Source organism: Oncorhynchus mykiss, chromosome 7 (genome assembly GCF_013265735.2).
Source record: "Oncorhynchus mykiss isolate Arlee chromosome 7, USDA_OmykA_1.1, whole genome shotgun sequence".
NCBI lineage: Eukaryota > Metazoa > Chordata > Actinopteri > Salmoniformes > Salmonidae > Oncorhynchus > Oncorhynchus mykiss.
Genome location: NC_048571.1, coordinates 80152427 through 80167605, shown reverse-complemented (window position 1 = coordinate 80167605; position 15179 = coordinate 80152427). Strand labels below are relative to the sequence as shown.

Below are 15179 nucleotides of genomic sequence, written 5' to 3'. Positions count from 1 at the left end.
TAGTAGTCACTGGTGCTGGTTCACTGCCATGCTGATTGTGTGTGGTTAAAGTCACCATATGATAGAAAAACACACTGAACAATGTAATACAACTCAAACAGTCAAGAGGGTGCTAACTACGGCAGTTCAATCTCAACGCAGCACATAAACTCACATTTCTGGTTTCATGTAGACGCTGATGTGGTGATGATGACTATCTAATGACACATTTTCCTGAAAGTAAGAAAAGGTGTGTACATTTGTAACTGTGTGAAATTTGAGACATTCTTATGACACGGGTAGGGCTCCCTTTAAAAGCCCTGGCATCCTTTCATTACTAACACTACTGCAGTACTACAACAAGCAACTGAATCCACTTAACAACACAACCACGTGAGAGACAGCTTCAATGGATTTTGGTAAGTCAATTAACACTGCTCGTTGCAAGATTTTTCAGATGCTGAAAAATGTGGATATTGCATTGTCAAGGTAGCCTATGTCATGTTTAGTGACAGAGGGTAATTTAGTAGAGTGAATGGGTAATTGGGTGACTTGACTTGTAGAATGGAACATTTTCTTACAAAGGAAGATCATCCTTGTTGTTGTTTGTTCTTCTGTTAAATTAATATGATTTCTGACAGCTTTTATTATTTATGAGTCATTATAGAAAATATGCAAAGTTGGCCTGTAATGTAATGCATAGATCAGGTATTCCCAAATTGGGGTACGCCAAAAAAAGAAATGTGATTCACATAAAAAAAGAAAAAAAATACTAAAAAATAACATTTTCAAACAGTACATTTATGTTTTCCAAAGGTGCTATTCATTTGGGTGAGGTTTTTTTCTTGCCTGAGTAGCCTCGTTTAACTGCCAAAAATAAAATTCAACCATCTAGTGTTCAGCGAAATAACAACACAATGTCAAATACAGGTAGCCTAGTCAAATAATTAACATCCAATTATATTAACTGTTTCTCTCTCGCGGGAAACCTTCACTCTTGTGCAGACATTTAGAAACGAAACATGACAATTTGAAAAATAAGCCACAGGAGTTTTTTTGAGTAGTTAGACATGTATAAACGCAACAGATACGATTAATAAGAAGAGGCTAGAAGCGTCTTATATGGTGAGCTACCGAGTGGCTAGGACAGGCAAGCCCCATACTATTGTGTAGGACTTAATTCTTCCTGCTGCCGCGGATATGGCTGGGACAATGCTGGGGGAAAAGCCCAAAAACCATACAGACAATCACTTTATCAAACAATACTGTTTCACAACGCATCAGTGACATGGCTGGAGATGTTTTGAAACATTTACTGTTTCACATACAAGCCAGTGAATTCTATGCGTTACAGCTGGATGAGTCAACAGACTCACACAGCTCCTGGTATATGTTCGTTACGTTTATGGAGGGTCAATTAAGGAAGACATCCTCTTCTGCAAACCACTGGAAACCAGGACAACATGAGAGGAAATGGTTAACTGTGTTAAAGCAAGGCCCCTGAACTCTTGTGTATTTTTTGCATTATGCAATGATATGGGCAGCGACCATGTAACGCTTTTACAACATACAGAAGTGCGCTGGTTATCAAGGGGCAAAGTATTGACATGTTTTTTTAAAATTGAGAGACGAGCACTGCAAGATTTCTGGATAGGGCTGAGCTCAGAGTTTCTTGCCTTGGCAAATCGTGCTGTTAAGACACTGATGCCCTTTGCAACCACGTACCTATGTGAGCCCTCACTAGCATGAAAACTAAATACAGGCACAGACCGTGTGTGGAAAATGATTTAAGACTGAGACTCTCTCCAATACAACCCAACATTGCAGAGTTATGTGCAGCCTTTCAAGCACACCCTTCTCATTAACCCGTGGTGAGTTATTCACAAATTTTGAAGAACAAATAAGGTTTTATATGTAAGATGGCTAAATAAAGAGCAGAATTATTGATAATTATTATATTATTATTTGTGCCCTGGTCCTATAAGAGCTCTTTGTTACTTCCCACGAGCCGGTTTGTGACAAAAACTCACACTCATTCTTATGTTTAATAAATGTATCATATAGTGTGTATGTGGCAGGCTTACAATGATGGCAAAAAACAACATTTGAGAGTGCGCTGCCCTTGGTGCTAGAGGGGGTAACAGATGGAGGTTGAATGTTTGAAAGGATACGGGAATATAAAAAGTTTGGGAACCACTGGCAAAGATAACACATAAGCAAACTAGAAAAATAGATGTTTCACTTGAATTATTGTCATAGGTTCCTCATACCATTTCATACTGGCCCAAGGCTGTCTTTTACATAGAGAACATATTACATTCTAATTCCTAAGTCTATGGTCTTTCACCTATTTCTTTCTGCATATTTATTATGCATTCTGTATGGTGATAGGCTACAAGTGTTTTTACTATTCAGTGGTTTAAACTAGCTCAACTGACAGTCTGTTTCTGCTATGTTGCTGTCAGGCAAAAATGTGACAAACATTGGGCAAGACAACAGCAACAAATGCAGAAACAGACACCCACACTAGAACAACAAAAAAAAAGTTATATTAATCAGGAAAAATTTAAAATCAGGATTTTGACTAAGGGATAATTCAGTTTCAAATCTATATATTTATTAATTTCTTTCTTTCTTGCAGACGTTGGTAAAATAGATCTCCACTGTGAGAAGAACAACACAGCCCACAAAACCAATGACATCTCAGTGAACAGACTGATAGTCAGGAGAGGCCAGTCCTTCCTGGTCACCTTTGAACTCCATGACCCCTCCAGGCCCACAACAGACTTACTAGAGCTGACGGTGGAGACAGGTGAGCTATCTAGAATATAACATTTTATTTATCGCTGCTATTTATTAGTGCTGTTTGTATTTGTTTCCCAGACTCAGATTATGTTAGTCCTGGACTAAAACACACTAGGATGAATCTAGGCTTTGACAAGACAGACACATGCAGTAATAATGACATTAGAACAAATCCTTGTATATGTTGTACATACCTGAGTTGGGGTCAATTCAATCTAATCTAAAGACTGAATTGCACCACTGACAGGATTAGAGATACCTCCACTTGTACTGTATATGTGCTCCTGACATCAAAGGTACGCTGACAGAAAATATTGAATCTTATTGGACAAATACACAGTGTATAAAACATTAGGAACACCTGCTCGTTCCATGACATAGACTGACCAGGTGAATCCAGGTGAAAGCTATGATCCCTAATTTAATCCACTTCAATCTGTGTAGATGAAAGGGAGGAGACAGGTTAAACAAGGATTTTTAAGCCGTGAGACAACTGAGACATGGATTGTGTATGTGTGCCATTCAGAGGGAATGGGCAAAACAATAGATTTATGTGCCTTTGAACATGGTATGGTAGTAGGTGCCAAGCGCACCGGTTTGAGTGCGTCAAGAACTGCAATGCTGCTGGGTTTTTCACACTAAACAGTTTTCCATGTGTATCAAGAATGATTCTCCACCCAAAGGACATCCAGCTAACTTGACACAACAGTGAGAAGCATTGGCGTTAACATGGACCAGAATCCCTGAGGAACGCTTTTGTCACCATGTAGTGTTCATGCCCCGACGAATTGAGGCTGTTCTGAGGGAAAATGGGGACAACTCAATATTAGGAAGGTGTTCCTCATTTTTTGTACTCCCATCACTGTTTCTGAAAGTTTTCATCAACTTCATTCCTACTGAACATAACCCACAACATTCTCCCTTCTCCATCCAGGGCCCCAGCCTTCAGAGGCATTGGGGACCAGGTCAGTGTTTGGGGTACCTGAGGGCTGTGGGAAGGGTTCCTCCTGGAAGGTCAAGGTTCACCAGGGCTCAGTGCTCCCGGCGGGTTCAATCACCCTGGACATCACCAGCCCAGCAGACGCCCCAGTGGGAGAGTACAACCTGTCTGTAAAGACCAGCGCCACCGCCTCAGTGGGCAGCAGCCTGGGCAAGCTCCTTCTGCTGTTTAATCCCTGGTGCCAAGGTAAAGACAATTCAATTCAAAACAACTTAATTATCCCACATGGGGCATTCTGGGACAAATAATGAAGTATAAAGCATTCCAACAAATTTTAACTAGAACTGTGATAAATTAATATTTTTAATCACATAAAGGACAACAAATGTGGTGAATGATTCAATACAGCCATGGTAACACACAGTCATTATTTGATACAGTATCCAGGGGATGTCAAATGCTGCATCCCTGAATGTTCTTATCAGTTTAAAAGCTGGAAATGGCTAACTTTACAGAGATTGTTGTAACCCATGTCTCTGTATGGGTTGGAAAGATGCCTCATAACTGTTTTGGGACATAATAGACACACAGATACAAACAATGGGCCACAACATCCAGAGCCACATTATATGAATGACAGTCTGTGGTTATGAATGCTGTTCTCTAATATCAAAATGGTTGCATTGCTGTTGAAACCATGTGATGAGTTCATTGGTAGCACAGCCTATTAGCACAGCTTGGTAGCACAGCCTGGTAGCACAGCTCGGTAGCACTGCCTTGCAGCACACCCTGGCAGCTCAGCTTGGTAGCACTGCCTGGTAGCACACGCAGGTAGAACAGCTTGGTAGCACAGCCTAGCAGCACAGCTTGGTATCACAGCCTGGTAGCACAGCTTGGTAGCACAGCCTATTAGCACGGCTTGGTAGCACAACTTGGTAACACATCCTGGTAACAGCTTGGTAGCACAGCCTATTAGCACGGCTTGGTAGCACATCCTATTAGAAAGGCTTGGCAGCACAGCTTGGTAGTACAGCTTGGTAGCACAGCGTGGTAACACATCCTGGAAACAGCCTGCTAACATCCTGGTAACACGGCTTGGTAACATTCTGGTAACACAGTCTGGTAACATCCTGGTAACATCCTGGTAACATCCTGGTAACATCCTGGTAACAGCCTGCTAACATCCTAGTAACATACTGGTAACACAGCTTGGTAACACAGCCTGATAACACAGTCTGGTAACATCCTGGTAACATCCTGGTAATATCCTGGTAACACAGCTTGGTAACACTACATTCTAGCATGGGAGACAGTGGTCATAACACAGTAACAGCATGATAACATGTTAAAGTTACTCGCAATTAAAATATTGTCCAGATACATTGTTATTTGTTATTATTAAATGAAAGGGTATTTTTTATTTATCCTTTATTTAACCATTCAAGTCAGTGGAACAAATTCTTATAATTGATGTTTCAAAACGTCTGTATTTTGTTGCGGACTGTAGAGGACTGGGTGCATCTACCTGAGGAGGAGGAGAGGCAGGAGTATGTGATGAGAGAACAAGGCCTGGTGTACAAAGGTTCTGACAAATACATCAGCTCTATGGCGTGGAACTTCGGACAGGTACACAGAACAAACAAAACAGTATTGTACCGTTGAAAAGTACTAGCTAGCTGCTCATAACATATAGGGTTTGTTTCCTGGATACAGATTAAATATATTCCTCAACTAAAAAGCAAACTCAATGGGAGAATCTCCATCCAAAAGTATTTTTACTCTGGAGAAGTCCAGGACTAATCTGTTGTCCAGGAAACCGACCAAGTGTCACACGTTATCTTAGTCTACATGATTGGCTAGAGTCCTGTGTGGCTCCATTGGTAAAGCATGGCTCTTGCAACTCAAGGGTTGTGGGTTTCGATTACCGCAGGAGACCAATGCGAACATTTATCCACTCAATACTGTAAGTCACTCTGGATAAGAGCGTCTGTTAAGTGACTAAATTGTAAGTTAGTATAGACAAGACATTTTAGAAATTGTTGTAGGTTGCTAGGTAACCTGCCCTAATGTATTGTTTCTCCAGTTTGAAGACGATATAGTGGACATTTGCCTGAAGCTGCTTGACGTGAATCCCAAGTGTCTGAGTGACCCCGCCAAGGACTTCTCTGCTCGTTGCAACCCCATCTATGTCAGTAGGGTGGTCAGTGCCATGGTAAGATTGGAGATCTGACCCACACTAGTAACAGTGACAACATTATTGAACCCCACTAGTAACAGTAAACAGGTTTCCATCCAACCTTTTTATGCGAGTAAAGTACATGTCAGATAAAACATTTAATGAAAGTGCTGATGGAAAATGTGGCAGTCAACTTTACGAAGGTTGACAAAACAAAATGCGCTAGACAAGGTGGGATGAAGGACGCATGACTTTCAACCTTCGTCTCTCCCGAGCCCGTACGGGAGTTGTAGCGATGAGACAAGATAGTAGCTACTACAACAATTGGATACCATGAAATTGGGGAGAAAAAGGGGTAACATTTAAAAATTAAAAGAAATTAGCTATGAGAGAAATGTTGGTGGAAATGCTTTTATGCGCAAATATCGATTTAATAACCATCATATTGAAGTAAACTTGGAATCAACTTGGAATCAACTTGGAATCAACTTGGAATCACGCAATGACATCTTGTGTGGTCGTCCCACTACGACTCATTGGGAAAGCATGCCGTTTATTAGGCTACAGATAAATGATGAAGTTCACAGGGTGGTGAATGTGCAAGGAAAGTATTCAGACTCCTTGACACTTTCTACATTTTGTTACATTGCAACTTTATTCTAAAATGTAACGACCGCCTCGATCTTATGTAGCAAAATTAGATAATTTTTTAAAAACACTGGATAAAAGTAGAGACTCAGAGATAGAAAATGGTATATTAACATACACTGCAGTTGAGGAACAATGGGGAAATAATCTGCTTTGAAACCCCACTTTTGAGAAAATAGCCTTTTGAATATTTTGGTACACCTATTGGAGAGCTCTTCTTTGTCTCCATCCATTCAGCATCGTTCACACCCTCATAAGCCTTAGCCTCATTCATCTCTTTATGGATTCATATCACACCCTCATAAGCCTTAGCCTCATACAACTCTTTATGGATCATATGTGAGGCCATGTGGTAAACACACGCTATATCAAATCAAATCTGTTTATTTGTCACATGCACAGGATACAGAAGGTGTAAACAGTATAGTTATAGTACTTGTGTACTTGCATAGTAGCAATATCAAAAACAGAAAGTGTCCAGATAAAAATATTTTATAAATATTTAATTGTTATTAGATGACGCTTACCAGACACACTTGTCTAAATTGATGGATCATGTGAAAGAAATGCTATAACCACCCCTCACCCACATCTAGCTAAGTGGATGGGTCACTATTGTCAATACAGTTAATGGCCATAATCACCCCCAGACACACTTGCTAAATGGATGGGTCATGTAATGATATGGCCGAAGTGGAGACTTTTGTTTAGACATGTAGCTAGCTAGGTAGCTAGCTAAACAATGAACTAGTATAACCCCAACTCAAACTACTACCAATACAAACATTGTCATAGCTGTAGAATGAATCTGCTGGTAGCTAAAGCTAACAAACTAGGTTCAATGTTAGCTAGCTAAAAATAGAGTACAACTAGCAATGCAAATGGCTTTCTGATTCAAATAAATTTACTATGCAGATCATATACATAGCGTTGCTAGCGAGCCAGCAAGCTAACGTTTAGTAGCTAACTAACAGTATGCTTTAACTTGCAACAAAAACAACTTTATTACAAAATTAGAAAACTTTTTCTGGGAAATGTAGCTAGACTCTTACCCGTATATATGGATAAATGCTTCACGGCAGACTGGAGACATTTAACTCGGTTATGTTTTTAGCTACATCTTGTTTGGCCAGATTTGTGTCAAGTCACTCCAGTTCACACTGACTGTGACGTATGCAGTAAGTAGCCCATCACTTTTCCTACTGACGATAGCGCCTGATAAATTCAGGACATCAATGTTGTTGAGATTAGTAGCAAAACCTTTGTAGTTCTCAAAGGCTAACATTATATCTATCAAAAACGGCGCAGTAGAAATGACTGTCAACACATTCTGAACAGCTCATGTCATAGACAGAAGCATGCTACATGGCAGATCAATCTAAACTCAGGTCCAGCCCATATATTATCTCAGCCAATCATGGCTAGCGTGAAGGTTCCTGACTTTTTCCATGGCTAAACCAACTGGGCTCATAAATTAACAATTTTATTCATATTTATGGATGGAATACAAGTTTCTAATTAAGGCACATGAAAGTTCACATGTTCTAGAAGTAATTTCTGCCCAAAAACAAATTATGTTTATGTTGAAATGCTGCTCCTGTGAAGTAGTGACGTGCGACATGCACCAAGTTTCTTGAAACGAGTCACAATGAATTTAACAGCAAATGTTTTTGTTTTTTTATCTCATCACACAACCTCTTATCTGAAAGAAAAGTACATTTAATGGAAACATCATCACTGGTGGGAAAATGCGCGCTTATTGTTTTTATGCTTTAAAAAAATTTGCATTAATATCTGTCGCCACTTGGATGGAAAGCCTAGCTAATGACAACATTATTGTTTTATTAACATTGACAATATTATTGACCCCCACTAGTAACAGTGACAATATTATTGACCCCCACTAGTAACAGTGACAACATTATTGACCCCCACTAGTAAAAATGACAACATTATTGAACAGCACTAGTAACAGTGACATTAATGAACCCCACTAGTAACAGTGACAACATTATTGAACCAAAGTAGTCAGTGACAACATTAATGAACCCCATTAGTAACCGTGACAACATTATTGAACACCACTAGTAACCGCGACAACATTATTGAACCCCACTAGTAGCCGTGACAACATTGAACCCCACTAGTAACAGTGACAACATTATTGAACCCCACTAGTAACCGTGAAAACATTACTGGACACCACTAGTAACAGTGACAACATTAATGAACCCCACTAGTAACCGTGACAACATTATTGAACCCCACTGGTAACCGTGACAACATTATTGAACCCCACTAGTAGCCGTGGCAACATTATTGAACCCCACTAGTAACAGTGACAACATTATTGAACCCCACTAGTAACCGTGACAACATTATTGAACCCCACTAGCAACAGTGACAACATTATTGAACCCCACTAGTAACCGTGACAACATTATTGAACCCCAGTAGTAACAGTGACAACATTATTGAACCCCACTAGTAACAGTGAAAACATTATTGAACCCCACTGGTAACCGTGACAACATTATTGAACCCCACTAGTAGCCGTGACAACATTATTGAACCCCACTAGTAACCGTGACAACATTATTGAACCCCACTAGTAACCGTGACAACATTATTGAACCCCACTAGTAACAGTGACAACATTATTGAACCCCACTAGTAACAGAGACAACATTTTTGAACCCCACTAGTAACCGTGACAACATTATTGAACCCCACTAGTAACCGTGACAACATTATTGAACTCCACTAGTAACAGTGACAACATTATTGAACCCCACTAGTAACAGAGACAACATTATTGAACCCCACTAGTAACAGTGGCATTCTATAAATGGGTCCAATGCCACTAATTAAGGTGTTGTTACACATATAGGACTGGTTTCCCAGACCCAGATTAAATCTAGTCCTAGACTAAAAATAACTTTCCACACTGAACATGCTTTTTAGTCCAAGGCTATGCTCAATCTAGATCCAGGAAAGCAACTACATTTTAGATTGTACAAAAACACATTCACTCAGCCAAATGAGAGTTCTGGAATCTAATTGTAACATTATTTTCCTTGCCCAGATCAACGCTAACGATGACGGAGGTGTCCTGATGGGGCGGTGGGATGGTCAATACGATGGTGGCATGTCCCCCACTCACTGGAACGGCAGTGTGGTGGTACTAAGGAGGTGGCTCAAATATGGTGGTAATCCAGTCAAGTATGGCCAGTGTTGGGTGTTCGCCGCTGTAATGTGCACAGGTAGGCTATCACTGTCCAATCTCCCTTCAATTATTATTTTAGTCAATCAATCAATACCATGTTATTTAAATAGCACTGACTATTGCATGCACTCAGACCCAGGGCTGTGATTGGTTTTTGAGAGGGATGGCAAGATTACCCACAATTTGTGTCCGATTCACCTCTGACCAGAGGAGAGAGGCTGGTGTCAATGCCTTTGATGTGTTTATTTTAGTTAACAAATATGTTTTGAACATGCTGTTTTAGTCAACCAGTATTCCTGAAATGTATTTCCATGTCAGTACTGAGGTGTTTGGGAATCCCATGTCGAGTGGTTACCAACTTCCAGTCAGCCCACGACACCGACAAAAACCTGACAATTGACGACTTCTTCTCCGACTATGGAGTCAGACCCAAACAGAGCCCCGACAGTGTATGGTAAGTGTAACATGAGGTCATTGTGGCTACAGTATGAAGAGTGATGCCAATAGCATGAAGTTTTGAAGACTGGTGTTTCTGCTCAGGAACTACCATGTGTGGGTGGAGGCCTGGATGAGACGGCCCGATCTCTCAGCAGGCTCCTTATACGATGGCTGGCAGGCTGTGGACCCCACCCCCCAGGAGAAAAGCACTGGTACGGTCCAACTTCCATCTCATCTCACACCATCTTACATAACACACTTCTGGAGGTTGTATGTACTGTATGTTGTGTTATTGTGCAGATGGTTCTGAGTTCGTGTCCTGGGTCTGGGAGACATGAAGGGAACTCCCTGTTATACGCTCATGTTGTTTTCTCTTCCCCTCCGCCAGGTGTTTACTGCTGCGGCCCTGCTCCAGTCAAGGCCATACTGCAGGGTCACGTTGACCTCAAATACGATGTGCCCTTTGTCTTCGCCGAAGTCAACGCCGACCGTGTAACCTGGATGGTGTTCGCTGACGGCTCCAAGAAAAAGATCTCCACGGACACTGTGTCCGTAGGCCAGAACATCAGCACCAAGGCAGTGGGCAGCGACAAGAGAGTGGACATCACGGCCAACTATAAACATGCAGAGGGTTGGTATTGAATGAACCGAGAGTCTGACTATATCAAGATTGAACTGTTATCAGTTGATTACGGAAATAATGCAGCGTTACAAGGGTTATGCCTATCATAACGGTATAAGTGTATTTTATATATTTGAGAACTACGGTTGGTCTGGGAAAAAGTTCTGTACTTTTTAAAGAGATGAGTCAGAAAGGTGCTGTGTCCACCTGTCACGATAATTCTCCCAGGTGAGTGAGAGCAACTGCTTGAGTCACCAGGTACTCATCCAAAATGTCACATTTCAAACAGGCACGGAAAAGGAGAGGAATGTGTACAATCAAGCTGTGAAAAAAGTCAACATACCCAAAGAGATTTCAAACGGGATCCATGACGGCAAACCTGGCGTTTCCATGAAGATCGTGGAGCTGACCAAGCCGGTCAGCGGCAAAGACATCGACCTCAAGCTTGTACTGAACAGCAACGACAATGAAACTCGGACACTAGTGATCAATGTCAACGTTCAGGCCATGAGATACAACGGGATCCCATCCTCCCAGATACAGACCGAATTGAAAGAACAGAAGCTCCTTCCCAACCAAGGTAGAGTGAAAATGTTTCAAAGTCTTTCCATGAGTAGGCCTACAATGTTTAAGTAACACAGTAGTGCACACAAGGAGGGATTTACATCACAGAACAAAGAGAACTGAAACACTTAACAAAACCAAGATCACATTGCAGCTCTTCACCTTCATGATTCTTTGTCAACATCCTTGGTATGACGCATATATCAATCTCAATGATGGTGTTGTGTTTCAGGAGTGCATATAGTTAGAGTTTAACTGGTCAATTTAACAAAGCTGTAAAGTCTCATGTATAGCTGCCGTAGCGTTGTAGCAAATCGACTGACAATTACTCTTATGGCTGTCAGGTTGCTAATGTTGAACTGAGGACGCTACAGAATGTAAGGGTAGCTAACGTGGTACTGAGGATGATACAGAATGTTAGGGTTGCTAACGTGGTACTGAGGATGATACAGAATGTTAGGGTTGCTAACGTTGTACGGAGGATGATACAGAATGTTAGGGTTGCTAACGTTGTACTGAGGATGATACAGAATGTTAGGGTTGCTAATGTTGTACTGAGGATGATACAGAATGTTAGGGTTGCTAACGTTGTACTGAGGATGACACAGAATGTTAGGGTTGCTACTGTTGTACTGAGGACACCACAGACTGTTAGCATTTGTGATACCTTGACAATCAAATGCATTGTCTCTGTTGGCAGATCTAACTATACCCATCCACATCCCCTTCTCTGTGTATGGTGAGAAAATGCGGGAGAGCAACAGCATCAAGGTTTCGGCTGTGGTCACAGACAAGGACAAGAGTGAGGCAGTGTACATCACAGAGAAAGACCTTGTGCCAGAGAGCCCTTTGCTCACCATCAAAGTGAGTACAGCATATTCCCAACATTGTCATTTCGCAGTCTGTCAGATCCTTAAGCCACTCCAATAACCAACTTAGAACAGCTCAACTTTCTCTGAGTGACATTCATTGGGGCCATTAGTGAACAAGCCCCAAGGGTCTTTACATACTCTTGGGTTACCATTTTAATTTATAGGTGGAAAACACACTAGCAGCGAGAATAACAATTTGCAAGGATATTAACGGTTGACCTGTGAATAAACGTGTTGTGAAGATGAAAATCTAAAGTGTTAAATTGTCATCTGAACAGTTGATCTATTAAATACAACGGCAATATCAGTAACAGCCATTAAACTGGAGATGGGGTTTATTCAGTGTGATAGTTCCGATATAATATACTATTTAGCAAATGCTTTTATTCGAATGTGTGTTCTCTTTTAGGCCATTGGATCTGAATTGCAGTATAGTGACATGATGGCAGAGGTTGTGTTTGAGAACCCTCTATCCGAAGGTCTAAGAGACTGCTTCATAACAGTGACCGGCAGTGGCTTGCTGACTGAAACAATGGAAGCCAGGTAGGCCCTGACATTTCTCTGATGTCCTTACTAGCAAGGTTTCAGTTTGTCATAAAACCTGAAACTATCCCACTGTGAAAAAACTGGTTGAATCAACATTATTACCATGTAATTCCAACCCAGAAAATCAGTGTGATGATGTTGAATCATCATGGAAAACTGATTGGATTTACAAAAAGTCAACTTTTAACCTTTTTTTGTTGGTTTTTAATTCACATTAGTTGATAACTCAACCAAATGTAAATCTGAACTAGACGTTGAACTGACGTCTGTGCCCTGTGAAATGTGTCCAGATTTGAATCCTGGATGTGGACCCAGTTTTTGCCAAGTGGGATGGATTCAGGTTTTTATTACAAACCAGAACTTTGTTCGTCAATTTGACAATTTAGCTCTTAATCTCGGAAACCCAGACCTAACATCTCAGGTAATTGTGTAGAATGCTTGATTAGGTTCTGGAGGAAAATTTTTGACAAAAGATACTAATGAGACTAGTGAAGTCACCAGCCCCCTAAACAGAAACTCTCAGCCAATCCCCCCTTCTGAAACATTTCAGCTTGAAATAATTGCTTGAAATCCACGCCCACACTTTCAGCACCACCTCCACCCAATCCCGATATGTCCAGATATCTAGTGAGGACACCAAAGCACCGGAACTACAGTTCCTTGTTAGTTATGGCATCACAGTCTTTTGACAGATGATTCAATACAATTTATGTTACGTAGTCTGTCCAAAATAAATGATTTAGCTCTTGGCTGAACTAGAAAGTACATGCATTCATGGGCTGTTCATGTGGTTAAAGCTTAGGGTTTTTCCATCTGAAATATTTTATACTACCTTGTGTGTTGAAGTTTAGAGATCTAAAGCTTCCTTGAGGTATAATTTGTTTCACGTGTCTCCTCAGAATGCCTTTCCTAAAACAAGGGCAACGACTACGTGTGAAGATGCCCTTCACCCCATACAGACCCGGTCCTAAGAAGCTAGTGGCCGGCTTCAACTGTGATCAATTCAGGGACATTAAGGCAAGCTGCAATGTGTACATCAAACCCTTCACCGGTGTTGTCCCCCCACTGCCGTTGTTAGTAAAGCCCTTGTGAGAATAAATCTAACTCAAATAGTTTTTCCAATTTATACCTTATTTTCAAATTAGGATATAACGTTAGGGTAACGAGACAGTGTCGGAGTTCTATAATTCTCTGGTAGAATGTCCTGCTTCTATTTTGTCACACTCAACCATTAGCTATTTTCTAGTTCTGCTATTTTTTACCCCGAGACTGTTGACGTCATGCAGCCTGTAGTTTTTGTGTTTATAGATTTTCATAAAGCCAATAACAAATTTGATATCGGACGACAATTGAATGTTCATGATTTCACCGCAACAACTGTCGATACACGTAGTATAAACCAGCCTTTAGTCTTGAAATCTTTGGTTGTTTAGTACATGGCCTCACATGTGAATCCTTAAAGAGATAGGTGGGACAAAGGCTTGAGAGGGTGTGAACGATACTGAATGGGTGCAGACAAAGAAGAGCTCCTCAATAGTAGTACTGAGGAGGCTCATTTTCTCAAAAGTGAGATTACAAGTTTATCAACTTTCAAAGCAGAATTCCTTTCCCATTGTTCTTCAACTGTAGTGTATGATATACCATTTTCTAATTATGAGTCTCTAGTTTTATCTATGTCCCAAAACATTTTTTTTCAAAAGACTGAATCAAGCTGGTTGGTCACACATGAAGATGAAACATGTTCAGACCTACTGTACAACTTACTGTATAAATTATTGTTGAAAACAAGTCTAACAAGTCTTGACTTTGTCTATGTAATCCTCTGTAATTGTGGTGCATGTATTGTTGACTGGTGTGGCTTCTTAATGCATTTTAAATGGTCAAATAAAATAAAATGCATAACTTGCATAAATATCCTGATTAACTTATTGTTCTTATTGTTTAGTACATGGCCTCGCATGTGAATCCTTAAAGAGATAGGCGGGACTAAGGCTTAAGAGGGTGTGAACGATGCTGAATGGGTGCAGACAAAGAAGAGCTCTCCTAGTAGGTTTACCAAAACATTCAAGGGCCATTTTCTCAAAAGTGAGATTACAAGTTGATCAACTTTTAAAGCAGAATTACTTTCCCGTTGTTCCTCAATTGTAGTGTATTATATACCACTTTCTAGTTCTGAGTCTCTACTTTTATCCAATGTAAAAACACCATTTCAAATTTTGCAACATTGGACCGAGCCGGTTGGTCACACATGAAGATGAAATATTTTCAGGCCTACTGTACATCTTACTGTATAAATTATTGTTGAAAACAAATCTAACAGTCTATGTAATTGTGGTACGTCTATTGTTGACTGGTGTGGCTTC

At 40.6% G+C, this 15179-nt stretch overlaps 1 protein-coding gene across 1 annotated transcript; it reads left to right on the top strand.

Moving 5' to 3' along the window:
- The first annotated feature begins 326 nt into the window (after positions 1-326).
- Positions 327-14727, top strand: LOC110528575 (protein-glutamine gamma-glutamyltransferase 2-like). The gene is made up of 13 exons (XM_036984179.1): positions 327-398; positions 2621-2791; positions 3719-3970; positions 5232-5350; positions 5808-5936; positions 9634-9811; positions 10093-10228; positions 10315-10424; positions 10601-10843; positions 11124-11414; positions 12099-12262; positions 12680-12813; positions 13716-14727. Exons 1-13 carry the CDS (start codon positions 389-391, stop codon positions 13906-13908), a joined length of 2130 nt encoding a protein of 709 aa, XP_036840074.1. The 5' UTR covers positions 327-388; the 3' UTR covers positions 13909-14727.
- The last annotated feature ends 452 nt before the right edge of the window (positions 14728-15179 follow it).

Bases quoted from the DNA above. Each gene is read 5' to 3' on its own strand.
- LOC110528575 (XM_036984179.1), top strand. The intron at 2,792-3,718 runs GTGAGCTATCTA...TTCTCCATCCAG, and splicing joins AGAGCTGACGGTGGAGACAG to GGCCCCAGCCTTCAGAGGCA. The intron at 11,415-12,098 runs GTAGAGTGAAAA...CTCTGTTGGCAG, and splicing joins GAAGCTCCTTCCCAACCAAG to ATCTAACTATACCCATCCAC.